At 47.4% G+C, this 13314-nt stretch overlaps 1 protein-coding gene across 2 annotated transcripts in view; it reads right to left on the bottom strand.

The window, feature by feature from the left end:
- Nucleotides 1-982: 982 nt before the first annotated feature.
- LOC139614710 (spectrin beta chain, non-erythrocytic 1-like) overlaps nucleotides 983-13314 on the bottom strand; it is a 37273-nt gene continuing 24941 nt past the window's right edge. For both annotated transcript variants that reach the window (XM_071472196.1, XM_071472197.1), the window contains 17 exons: nucleotides 12551-12814; nucleotides 12141-12365; nucleotides 11858-11947; nucleotides 11153-11431; nucleotides 10932-11062; nucleotides 10543-10747; nucleotides 9218-9592; nucleotides 8107-8351; nucleotides 7885-8023; nucleotides 7217-7301; nucleotides 5336-5532; nucleotides 4656-4762; nucleotides 4332-4380; nucleotides 3836-4047; nucleotides 3573-3746; nucleotides 2788-2830; nucleotides 983-2600 (listed from right to left, as the gene is read on the bottom strand). In XM_071472196.1, coding sequence (XP_071328297.1) covers nucleotides 2382-2600; nucleotides 2788-2830; nucleotides 3573-3746; nucleotides 3836-4047; nucleotides 4332-4380; nucleotides 4656-4762; nucleotides 5336-5532; nucleotides 7217-7301; nucleotides 7885-8023; nucleotides 8107-8351; nucleotides 9218-9592; nucleotides 10543-10747; nucleotides 10932-11062; nucleotides 11153-11431; nucleotides 11858-11947; nucleotides 12141-12365; nucleotides 12551-12814 — 3039 coding nt within the window. In that variant the 3' untranslated portion in view covers nucleotides 983-2381. The remainder of the gene's footprint in view (nucleotides 2601-2787; nucleotides 2831-3572; nucleotides 3747-3835; nucleotides 4048-4331; nucleotides 4381-4655; nucleotides 4763-5335; nucleotides 5533-7216; nucleotides 7302-7884; nucleotides 8024-8106; nucleotides 8352-9217; nucleotides 9593-10542; nucleotides 10748-10931; nucleotides 11063-11152; nucleotides 11432-11857; nucleotides 11948-12140; nucleotides 12366-12550; nucleotides 12815-13314) is intronic.

Raw genomic sequence — 13314 nt, 5'->3', positions numbered from 1 at the left:
GCGGTTTTAGCGCAGTGGCTTCATGAATCACAGACTCAGCTCAGGAGCCACAGTGCATCATGGGGGGTGTAGTCATGTGGCTGCTGCTGGCGGGAGCAGGTGAGAACAGAACTGAGAAACATGCTCAGGTGAAAAAAAAAAAGAGGAACATTTAATTATATGTCACCATTTTTTTAAATGCCTTTGTCATTGTTAATGCCTCACAAGAAAAACAAACAATAAAAAATAAGTATTAAATAAATATTAAAAATATTAAAGAATTTCATAGCTCTGACTAAGATTCATGTTAACTCTGTAGCTACAATAACACTAGGCAGTTAAGATGGCTACAGTATTCCACACTTCAATAAAAATATTTGTTTTTAAAAATGAATATGTAAGCCTTATTTTCCTCACATACAGAGAAAACCAGCCTTTATTTTTATATATAGTTTAAATTACAAACCTTTATTTTCTTATTTCTCCTGTTTATTTTTGGACCTTCCTGTCTCTGAATCTGCTCCAGTTTTCTTTCTTTTTACTGCTGTTTGCTGTTTACTGGACTCAGACTTATTCTGGTCCTGAACTTCAAGGAACCATGAACCTTTAGCTTTAGCCTGACTTGCTTTGAATTATAAAAATATTTAGAGCACTGTGAAAACAAACCTGCGAGAAAAGTGAAAAAATATTTTTAGGGGTTATTTTTCTTTTTCTTTCTTCACAGAAAAAAAATCACCTGCCTTTTGAGGGTTGTTTATACTGATGCTATCCTGAAAAAAATTCACTTGCCTTTCAGAGCTTCCAGAGCTAGGAGCTCATTTTGGCATGTGGACCATTGTACTGAAGAAACCTAATTCACTCACAGTGAAATTATTTTTGGGCTCCTGGGGGTGTAGGGCCCCGGGGCCGGTGTCTGCTTTGGTAATCCACCCTTAGAAATTAGTAATGAAAAGAGTCATATGTTTGTAAAGGTTGAAAATGAGATGACACAAGGACAAACAGCTGATGTGTAAAGTTTAAAAGCTTTAATGACATCGCACATATTTGACAGAGAGAAAGAGAGAGAGCGAGCTTTTAAGTCTACAGGTGCAGTTTCATACATGACAAAAGCCTTTATGGTCTAACTTCTGTTTAAATATTCAGCCTTAAACAGCTTCTTCTTCATTCCTATAGATGTAGTTCTGATTGTGCAGTAAGATGGCGTTAACTTCCATACATGTTCAGTACAATAGATATACAGTGACGAGAGCAACACGAGTATCAAAGAGCAGAAAATCTGAACGCAGCGCGGTGCAAAGAGCCGACGACAAGCAAGCAACCTTCACTTCCCCCTTCAGTCTGCAGTACATGACGTACGTTCACCATTAAACATCGACGCTTAGTGTTTATTATACATATTCAGTATCTGTACGAGAGGGATCTGAAACATATCAGAACCAAAGGAAAACAAAGAAAAGATTTTAAAAATGAAGACAGTTTTAGTTCAGGTGAGTTTTTCAGGCGACTCTGAGCCTGGCGAAGCATGCAAGTGGACATTTCTACATTAGACACCTCCTCAAAGGTGATTGGCTGTTTTTAAGACAAAGAGGAAATGGTTGTGGAGTGGCAGAAAACAAAAAAGTAAGAATAATAAAAATAAAATGCACTATTGGTCCAATTTCTCAATGGCAGAGGAACAATGTAGGTTGTCTCTTAAGACACCCTCACAAAATTGAGGAAATAACCCAGACCTGTTTCAAAAGAGTAGAAAAATAACACAACTTCAAGAAAAAAATAAACCACTTTGAACAAAAAAACAACAAAGAAAAACAAGTGTGGTCCCTGCTGACGTCACAGAGAAGCAGCGAGAGAGGCAGCTTTCAGACGCTGTGACGTGACAGTGGTTCATCGTCGATGTGCAAACACACCACAGAACCAGAGCGAGGACAGTTTCTGTTCAAACATCCTGATTCCTCAGCGGTTTGTCATCACCGGACCAACAAACACAATATTCTTGGTTTACACGACAGAAGCTGTTACATCACAACATCTGAAATGCTGCTGGTGTCAGACGCAGTGTTTGTGTTTGAGCCGAGCGACGCCACGACGACCACATGAAGAAAATTAAACCAAATGTTAAAATAAGACAGAAGAAAAAAATACAATGAGAATAAACAGAGAAAACAACCAACATCACACTTTGGTGAAACTTTTACAGTTCCCAGCTCCTCGCCTGAACTTCCTGAGCCGACAATCTCCGTCATCGGCTGCTCAGTGGAATCTGGAGCCGCGCTCTGAAGCAGGTTCCAGTTGTTTCCAGCTGATAATGAGAATGATTTGTTTTAAAGAGGCTAATTATGAGACGTGCTACATCAGAGTGCGAATCCAGGCTCAGTTTCACCAAAGAGCTTGTGTTTTGTTTTCTACTGTTTCTTCTTGCTGAACAGGCTGAAGCGTTTCTCCTTCTCCTTCTCTTTGTCCTTCTCTCTCTTGCCGGGACTCGACTCTGTGGTAAGCGTGACAGCGGCCGGCAGTGTCTGAGCGCGCCCAGACGCTGGTGTGCCAGGGTTGCTGCCCTGGAGATCAGAGCGGTCGGCGGCACTGGCGTTTAGGATGGCCTGGATCCAGGTGCTCATCTCCTCCTGCAGGGGGCGACACAGGTCAGAGACTCTACATCACATCTCCCGACAGAGACAGGACCAGACAGGGCTGCAGCTTTATTATTTATGTTTGAATTTTTTCTTTTCATGTTACTGCAGCCGAAAGTGACAAATGTGCAAATGTGAAATTAACAATGTAGATACAAGAAATAAAAAGAATCAAACTCACCTCATCTTTGGCTTGGAACAGATACTCGTTTCCATCAGTCACTCTGAGAGGAAGAAGAGAAGAAAGATGAAAGTGACTCCACACACACACACACACACACACACACACACACACACACACACACACACACACACACACACACACACACACACACACACACTCTCTCTCTCTCTCTCTCTCTCTCTCTCTCTTTTCATTCTTTGAGTAGCAGCTCTAATGAAAGAGGGCAGGACTGTGCTCTAACATCAGGGATCATGGTTCCTCTCCAGGATCAGTTCACCTGCAGCCTGAACCTTCCTGAGTCTCAACATCTGGACCACAATGAAGACGCCTCCTCAATCTGGAGACTGTTTATCAGACAGTTTAAAGGCCTCACTCATTGCTCTGGATGTTCTGCTCTGCAGAACCAGCTGCAGGACCTGCTGAGTCTCACTGGAGACATTTAACTTTAAATGACGTGGAGGTAGAAACATCTGGCTGCAGATGTTCTGTCAGTCTTCTTGTGTTTGTGTAACTGAATCTTTGTTCTCACTGTGAACTGCGTCTGAATACCAGCTCACTGTGTCGGCCATGATGCCTCAGTCAGATCCTGGATAAACACCTGGTCTGGTGCTGCAGGCTCTCAGGTGTGATCAGATCACCTGTGAGGGCGACCAATCACAGTCGACCATAGTTGAACAAACTTTGTGTTAATGTGTTAACCTTCAATCATTTAATACCTGTGAAGACCAGGAGTCATGTGACACAGTTCAGTCACCTGTCGAACACAGGTGACGGCATCTCACCTGAGCTTGAAGACGTGTTTCTTCTTCTTGTAGTCTGACGCCACGTCGCACGTTGCCTCTCTCAGGCTGATGGGTAACTCGTTGTGATATGGGACTCCCTGACCCGCCGCCTTGCTGTCCTTGTAGAAACTCATCTCCTGGTTGTTGATAGCACAGTACACATTGTGCCATGACCTGCCAATCACAGAACAGCAGGGTCACATGACGAACAGACAGCTGGGAGGAGTGAGACGTTTGCTGCAGCGGAGGATCTTTGAGGTTACCTGTTGGAGGCCTTCTTGTTGTGGCCCTCCCACTCATGTTTGCGGTGCAGGAGTCCTTCTAGCTGCGAGGACGAGTCCTGGTTCTTGGAGGGCAGTGTGGAGGACTGGCTGGTCTTACTCTTCCTGCCGGAGGTGGGGGAGGGGGTGGGACTCGGCTCCTTGGAGCTCCGCTCTGCCACGCCGTTCACCAGATTGCCACCATCCATGGCATCCTGAACAGGGTCAAGAACATGAGGGGGGTTAGCCAGCCACAGCATAGAGGGGCGGAGCTAAGAGCTGCATCACAATTCATTCAAACATGTTTGTGTTAATTAACCAGAGAGAAAGAAACACCAGCGCCGGACTGTAACTGTAACTCCTGTTTGTCACTTTAGTTCTCAGGTTCTGATGATGTTCTGCTGACATTCTATTTATGTTCTACTGATGTTCTACTGACGTTCTATTTATGTTAGACCAGCAGGTCTGAGTCTGAGGGGGCAGGTGTGAGAGTACTGACCCGAGGAGAGTCCTGGTCTGAGGACAGTCCGTTATGAGTGATGGCTCCGCTGCAGACACACAAACAAACATCACTTTGACTCTTTGTGTTCAGGAGTGTTGCTCTATGCAGATGATGTGTTGTTATACCTGTCAAATCCTCTGTCACACTATTGGACCTAAATATATATTAAATAAAATAAACCTTCAAAAAGTGAGTTGATGCCGATCAATCTGCAACAGACATCTTTAACTGGACCCTTCTAAAATGAAAAGGTTAAATATCTGGGAATCTGAATCACACATGAATAGAAAGACCTCTACAGAGCTGGTCCAGAGCTTTCACCTCTGCTGCTGAGCCTCCTCCTGCTGAATCACAGCCGGCTCTGGAGTCGGAGGCTTCCTCCTCCTCTCCTCCTCCTCCTGCTGCCTCCTCACCTCCAACAGTTCCAACTGGAAAAGAGACAGACGAACAGACAGCTGTGATTGGCTGTAGGGAAATACACTCTCCAAATTCTTCTTCTTCTCTTCTCAACATTTCATTAGATACAACAAAAAGAAGAAGCTCCTGCACTGATCACAGAAATGAAAAACCTTCACTATCACAAACATTTATTTTACAATGTCCAGGTCCAGGTCCAGGTCCAGGTCCCCTTAAGACCTGAAACTCCTTACAGCTGATATAGGACCTGATGGAGGATCTGATTGAAGACCTGATAGAGCACGTGATTGAGGACCTGATGGAGAACCTGATGGGGGACCTGATGGAGGACCTGATAGAGAACCTGATGGAGGACCTGATAGAGAACCTGATGGGGGACCTGATAGAGAACCTGATGGGGGACCTGATAGAGAACCTGATGGGGGACCTGATTGAGGACCTGATGGAGAACCTGATGGAGGACCTGATAAAGGACCATCTGTTAACACAGGCTAACATTAACCTCACGGTCTGATCTGATGGATCCTTACTGAAATGACTGAGTTCTAAATTTCGGCTGTGAGTTTTTGTCCCTCTGTGCTCACCGTAGTCAGCCTCTCCAGAGCTGAGAAGCGTTCCTCCCAGGTGGCGGCCGACTTCTCGAAGGCCTCGTGGCGTTTGATGAGCTTCTCCACCTCGTCCACGCTCTGACCCATCTCCCTGCTGGACAGGTACGGCTCCTGACCCAGCAGCCAGGCCTCGGCTACACCTGCATCCCGGGAGAACTGGTGGACCTCCAGGACTTTGTGGGGGGGGGGGGGGGGGGGTGACATTACACACTCATTGGATACTGCTGCATCAGAAAGCCCTGACCCATCTAACTGGTCAGACATAGCGAACTGACGACCTTTATATTTGGGCCGGTCAAAGGTCAAAGGTCAACACTGCAGTGAAGGTCACGCCCTCCCCATGTGTGAACCTGAGACCGTGACTTCCTTTAATTGAGCAGGAGCAACACCAGCTCCTTTAAGAGTTTCACTGGTTCCTCAGATGATCCGAGCGGCTTCCTGTGAGCAGCCATGTCCTGATGAGGCAACGCCACTAAACCACCTGCAGCGTTTCCTGATTGGTCCACGCCTGAGGTTTGATGGATGGCTGAGAGGAAGCTCAGTCAGCTTCGTTAAAGGGCGGCGAGAGCCTGAGGAGCCTTCACCAACACTGACTCATCACTGCAGCGTCCAATCAGCTGCCACCTCCCATCATCTATCAGCCTGATCTTTGCAAGGTTGCAGATCTGAGCACGCTGACCTCCGACCCCTATGACCTCTGACCTCTGACCTCTCTCCCTACCTGAGGTCTCCGCTCTTGTTTCCCTTGAACCAGATTCTGTTTCATCATCACTTCATCCTGTTGGATCTTACATTGTGTCATTATTTGTGTGACTTTGTGAGTCATGGCCAAAAACATGTTTTGTAAGGTCACAGTGCTTTGACCTTTGACCATTAAATTCTGATCAGTTCATCCTTGAGTCCAAATGAATGTTTGAGGCTGATGTAATGAAATTCCCTCCAGCTGTTACTGAGATGGACAACCTGGAGACATGATGTCTCTGTCTCCATGGAAACAAGCTGTTTTTTGTGACACAGAAATACAGGTAAATAATTCAAAATAAAGGCCAGAGGACAGAGTGGTCATTCTATACAGTGTAACATTATACAAACACAGACACAGGTCGACAGTGTGTGATGTATTATTTACCTGCCTGATTGATTAATATGTGTAAACACACTGTGGTCCTTGTGATAGTGTTGTCCAAGGTGACCAGTAGAGGTCTCCACTGTTACCACATGATCGTTCATCCTTTCATCACTTTATATTCCTCCACATGATGGAGCTAATGTTCACTGTTTATATCCAACACTACAACCGTTATTCTGAAATCCATCAGTCCTCAGATGTCACACAGTGGACTAATCAATCTGCCGAAGGTATTGACCATCATCATATCTGCGGCTGTTTGGCCACATGTAATGTAGCTGTTGACACCTCTGAGGTCGAGCCCACAGATGGAGTTCGAACATAAACCAGATTAAAATCTGATCCAGATCTGAGCCCAGAATCTTAACCATGTCAGAGAAATAAATAGATAATAAACTGTGTTTGTATTTTATTATGTTACACTTTATAGAATGACCATTCTATCCCCTGGCTTTTATTTTGAAATATTTACCTCTACTTCTGTCACCTGACTTTATTCACTCTTCAGTGCAACAAGAAAAAATTAGAAAAATGAATTAACAAACAGCAGCTGAAGATTTTGTTCTGATCTGAAATTCTTGTTTTTCCCTGAACGTCCACTGACTCAGTCTCTGCAGTAAACAGAGTTTGAACGATTCAGTGATTGTGAATGTGATCTCAGTCCACTGCTGATCATGTGACACATGTCACAGGGTCGTGAAGCGTTGCAATGTGTGTGTGAGTCTTACTGAGTCGTAGCCACTCCCACCGATCCTCCCACTTGTCAATCATCTCTTTCCTCTTGTCCGTCAGCTGCAGCAGCTTCTCTTTAATCTGAACGACACAAACACAACAGTGAGGGAACATTTCCTGTCCCTCCACACTGCAGTCTCCTTGGTGCTCCTGACCACACAGCTGTTCTACCTGTGGGTCACATGACCTGCCAGTGACTGACATAAACCCTGCAGCCTCGTCCTTCGTGTTAACGTCCTGACACAGTCGTTCCAGCTGCTTCAGGTTTCAACAAAACACATCTGGCAAAACTGCATCAGCCAATCAGATACGTACAGGTGTGTTTTCCAGGTAGACTCCAGAGACTGAAAGTCTGACTACAGATGACAGCTGAACCTTCAGTTTTTATTTAAAACTGACTCTACACTCAGAAACCTCTGACTGTGATACAGGATGATGTTGTTTTCATGCAAAAGATTTCGAAATAAAATATGACTTCCAACTTTTTTATCTTTATTTTATGACTTTAGCACAAAATATTTGACTTGATTCTCTATGTCTCAAATTTTTCTGAACAGTTACCCAGCACACCTGTGACGTGATAATGCTAATATTCATCTATTAGGTCAACTGTTTCTTCAGGTGGAAGCACAGGAATTTAGAGCAGGTATAAAGCCTGTGTCACCTCCTCTGAAGCATAGTGTTTCCGGGCCAGCAGGGCTTTCCCCAGCTCGATGCAGGCTGTGAAGCTGTCGTTGCGGGCGTCGATCTCGGCTTTGATGCCCTGATGGTTGTTCATCAGCAGCTCCACTGAGGACACGTCTCTGAATGGGCGGGAACGCAGCTTCAGTCATCACAGCTCTACTCAGATGTTAACATGCAGCAGACAGAGGCGGACTCTGTGTACCTGGGATTCTCCTGGGCCTCGATGAGCCGGATCACGTCGTCCATCCACAGCATCAGGTCTCGGACCATGCTGAAAAACCTGAACTTGTCCCCGGTGTCGAGGAGGCGGAGCCTGCGTCCCTCGCAGGCGTCCAGCAGACTCCTCCAGGCCTCCAGCACCTCGCTCTCCCTCCGCTGGATGTCGTCGGCTTTATCGCCGGCGTACGACGACTGGAGGCGCACCGCATCCTCCTGCAGCTGCCTCACCTGCCACACAGAGTCAAAGGTCAACTGGGATCATTTTCTTGAAGGTCACATGAGGTCAGCTGGAACCAAATGAACGCATGGTAAATAGTAAAGAGGCAATGAAAAAGAGTGGTTTGTCACATCATGGGTCAGGACCTGAGTCTGAAAACCTGGTCAGAATTCATGAATCATTGTCAAGGCTGAAAAAGAAAACTGAGGTCTAAGTGTCACTGCAGGTGTCTCAGACAAAGACTTCCTTCATGTAAAGCCACGCCCACTTCATCCAGTCCTAGATGTAGAGTAGTTAGGAAGCTAGCTAGCCATGTAGCAGCATGATGCTAACATCTGTAATCCCACCTGCCAGGGTGACTGTTTCTACAGCTAGAAATAAACACAACAACAAACCTGTTTGCATCACTGAATGAACTGCAGCAACTGGATGGTGCTTCAGATGTCTGGAACCAGGCAGCTAGCTTGGAACCACTTAGCAAGCTAACTAGCATGGTCAAAAATACAGGTAGTAAGTTAGAGCAGTGTTTGGTTTCTCTGGTGGATGAGGGGTTTCAAGTGTTCACCATGAGGTCTAGCGGCCCCGGTTCAAGTCCAACTTGGGTCTTTTTTCTTTCATGCCCTCATGTTCTGTCATTTTCCTACAGGCAACTCACTAATTAAGGTAAAAATGTCAAAGAATATCTTTAAAGGAAATAAAAGTCAAAACTGTCAGGTGTCAAATTTCCCTCCACATGTGAATCACTGGAATCAGATCTGTTGGTGTTACCACGCCTCTACAGTGGGTAAGTTTTTGCACAAAGCTATCTGCACACCTCAAACAAAATGTCCCCATAAACCAAAGGTGTCCCCACAAAGCATGTTACAGTCTCACTGACCTGGGTTCCCAGGGCCTGGATGTCATGTTCGAAGGTGGTGTGCATCCTCTGCAGCGTCTCCACCGTGTTCTGGTCTCGGCCCACTTCCTCTGGCAGCTTCTTCTGCTTGTCCAGGATGCGTCCCAGGATCTCCTTGGCATCGTGGTAAAACTTGTGGAGCTCGAAGGAGGCAGCGAGGATCTGCGTCCTGGTGTCGATGAGCTCAAGCAGGTCGGCCCAGGCCTCGTTCAACCCGTCCTTCCACTCTGCCACCGTCGCTGCATCACCGTGCCCAGTGTTGATCAGTTCATCCGCCAGACGGTTAACAGCGTCCACGCGCTCCTGACCAATGTTTCCAGTGTCCCGAGCAAACTCCCGGAAACGTTCCTGCAACATCTGAGCACAGAGGTCAGAGGTCAGGTAGTAGCATTGATATAATTCAGTCAGAGGTAGAAACTGTGGAGTTCGATATCAAAGACATCACAGTAAAAGTAGGAACATGTCTACTACTGATATTGGTCATCGCTGTAATCTACCAGGTGTGGTACCATTTCCTGTCCACGTCCGAGGTCATGGCTCAGTCTGAGCTCTACTGTCAACATCAGTAGCCAAACCAGAAGCAGTAATGGTGAGTAGTAGTGGTAGAAGCTGTAGTGCTGCAATTGACAGAATCACTAAATATCAGCAGTGAAGTGATCTCTGCAGGACTGAGTCCTGAAACCTGAAATTAATTATGCCCTCACTTCCTGTTCCCTGCTCCTGAGTCTCTGTGTTTCTGGTTGATGCCTGAAATCAGGTCTGTGTTTAACAGCAGCTCAACACATGTTCAGGTTTGATTCTCTGACATCAGATCCGTCAGTAAATCCCTCAGTCCTGATTCTTGAAGCTTCTGCGTCTGTTAAAAAGGCCGGTTGCTAACAAGAGTCTAAATGAGACGACAGAGGTTGTCGGGGGTTAAACGTCATCAGTCCAACATGAAACCGACCTCCTCACCAGTCCACCTTTACAGCCTCACTGTGTTTCTACAAACTGTCACTAACTCTGTCAGAGGAAAGGCTTCTGTAGAAGAGCTCAGAGCTGAATCAGACCACAGGCTGAAGGTTAGTGGTGGTGACAGTGAAGTCATGTGACCGTGGGGTCGTTGGTTTACAGCCTAACATGAGCTTTTTACTGCTGCTAATCGTGTTTAGGCTTCAAACATCATAAAGTGGAGTCATTAGTGAAGATGATCCTGCTGAACCAAACCTGTCAGGATCAGAAACTGTTGTTTGCCAATACTAGTAACAGTACCAGTACCAATACCAGTAGCAGTACCAGTATCAGTACCAGTACTTGTAGTAACGTACAGTGACATGTTCGTAGTCCTGTCCCAGCTCATGTGAGCCAGCCACCACCTCCCGCTCAGCGATCCACTGCTCGAGGTCGTCAACCTCTCGGTTCAGCTGGAAGAGGCGGAGCCTCTCATCCAGTTTGCCCCGCCTCTCTTCTGACAGGTCCTTCAGGCCGGCGTACAGCTTATCCACCTGAGACTGACGCATGCTGATACGCTCACTGACAACAAACACACACACACACACACACACACACACACACACACACACACACACACACACAGTTACTGGGACAGAAACTGGACTGATGTGTGGCACTGACAGAAGTGTTTGCTCCTGGAGGGGGTCAGAGACATCCCCCATCACAGCACAGCACAGTAACAGTAACACTGACGTGGGTGTACCTCTCAGGGTGTCCGTCAGCCACCAGTCCTCTGCTGGTCTTGGACAGCTGGTGGACGGTCTCAGCGTAGTCCTCCACCGCCTGCTCCACGATCTGATGCTTCTTCAGCATGGTGACGGCGCTCTGCTCATCCTGAACACACACACACATCATGTTCAAACATCTGTTGGTGTTTGTTTCAAATGGTCTCTGGTAAGTCCAGTTCTAATCCTGACCCCCCACCTTGGCCTTCTCCTCTGACATCATGTACAGCTCCTGCTCGCTCATCCAGGCCTCGGCCTCTGCAGCGTCAAAGTAGTACTGCTGGGCCTTGTGGGCCTCCTCCAGCCGGCCGTGTCGGCGCTCCGCCTCCTCCATCAGCTGCCTCCACAGCTCCTGCAGGTTGGCCAGACGCTGACGGATCACGTCAGTGTTCGAGGACTCGTCCTGCAGGAGGCTCTGACTGCGCTCCAGGATGTCATCGATTCGAGGCTGGTGGCCCTGGATCTCCTTCTGCAGGGTCTGAGGAGGGAGGAGGACCAGCTCAGATCAGTATCAGTGACTGTGTGAGGTTCTGCAGAGATGTCCGAAGAACGTGACAGTGTTCTTCAGACATCTCTGCTGGATGTGGACTTCATGAATCTGTGAAAGTGATAATGTTGTGTAGAGCGTAAATAGTGAAGGACCCAGCACAGATACCTGTGAACCCCTCTTATTTATGCTGGGGAGGCTGTTTTGAAACCATCAGTCCAGGATCTGCTCATATCCACCTTCACTGAACATACAGGGTCCGACATCCACAGACCTCAGCACCAGTTCTCACACATCAGATAGACCTCGTTCTGGATTCGTCCTCAGGAGCGATGCAGTTTAGTCTGATGTGAGAACTGATGCTGATGCCGAGACCCAAGTAAACCATCTGTATACGGCTGACTCCGCCTCTCTCACCTGGTTCTTCTTGATAAGCAGCTGGACGGTCTGCAGGTTGTGTCCGTGGTCAGTGGACGTGGCCACAGGCATCCTCTCCTGGACCCACAGCTGGAGGACGACACAACAAACACGCTGAAAAAAACACTGAGCGAGTCTGCTGCGTGTCAACAACATGGAGCTCCTGATGGTGTCGCTGCACCAACCACCTGCAGCTCAGTCCAGTTCAGTCTCAGTCCAGATCAGTCTCAGTCCGGGTCAGTCTCAGTCCAGATCAGTCTCAGTCAGGGTCAGTCTTACTTACGATCTCGTCCTCGACGTCTCGGTTGAACTGGTGAACTTCTCTTGATGCCACCAGAAAGTTCCTGCGGCGTTTCAGTGGCTCCAATAGCTCCTGGAACTTCCTCTCTACCAGCTGCCTCCGCCCGTCCACCTCATCAGTGTCCTTCACCTCCTGACCCAGAGCCTTCACCTGGCTCTGCAGCTCCACCACCTCCCTCTGACGCACCTCCACCTGGTTCTCCAGCATCTGCAGGGGGAGGGGTCAGAGTCAGACTGATGTTTACACTCCAGTGGAAGATGGTACTGCGACTACGAACTCCAGTACTACTACTACTACTCTATATGACACTAGTACAAATACTATTACTGACTCAGAGGTGAACCAGTTTTCTTGAACAAGTATCAGAGTAGACTTGGTTCTTGGAGTAGTACCTGTTGTTTCTTGAGTAGGATGTTGACAGAGGTCAGATCTTTGCCATAGTCGTCGGACTGGATCTGACCCTCGAGGCCGACGAGCCACTTGTCGAGGTCTGCGCAGCTCTGAGTGAACAGCTCAGCCTTGTTGGCGTCGAACAGACACTGAGCCTTGGTCTGTGTGGTGGACTCCAACTCCTCCCACATCGTGTTGAGCGCCGACAGCTTCTCCTTCACCACCGCCTCCGTCTCCGGCTTCTCCGACACCAGCAGCATGCCATCCTACAGAAGACAGAAGAACCAGGTGAGGTCAAAGATCACTGACGTAGTGCTGGCAGGTCTGAGCGTATGATGCTGGTCTTCAGATTTCATGAAATCAGGAAAGGTTTTTACTGAAGTGTGTTGATCAGATCAGTGATGTCATGTGCAGTCACATGATATCATTCAACAACTGGCTCCAGGTGGTGTCTTTCATGTCCTACACATGGACAACTGGCAGACCTTCTGGGAAGACCTGGTCTGATCAGGAGAGATGGCCCCATCCCACCATTAAATGTGGACTTTTAAAAATCAGATCACTCTGATCTAAATCCAGGTTTATCATCTATTATCCACTCACACGTCTTCTCATGTCCCCGCTATGCAGACGACACCCAACTGTACCTGTGGTTCCCTCTGGTCGACCCCACGATCTCAGTCTGTCTCTGTGGACCTCAGTCTGTCGCATGGATGAAGGAACTCCACCTTCATCTGAACCTCTCTAAGACTGAGCTCTTCATCAT

This window comes from Trachinotus anak, unplaced genomic scaffold (assembly GCF_046630095.1).
Source record: "Trachinotus anak isolate AG129_WGS33_773 ecotype Australia unplaced genomic scaffold, CSIRO_AGI_Tana_v1 ptg000036l, whole genome shotgun sequence".
In the NCBI taxonomy this organism is placed as follows: domain Eukaryota; kingdom Metazoa; phylum Chordata; class Actinopteri; order Carangiformes; family Carangidae; genus Trachinotus; species Trachinotus anak.
This window is presented reverse-complemented; position numbering and strand designations above follow the sequence as displayed.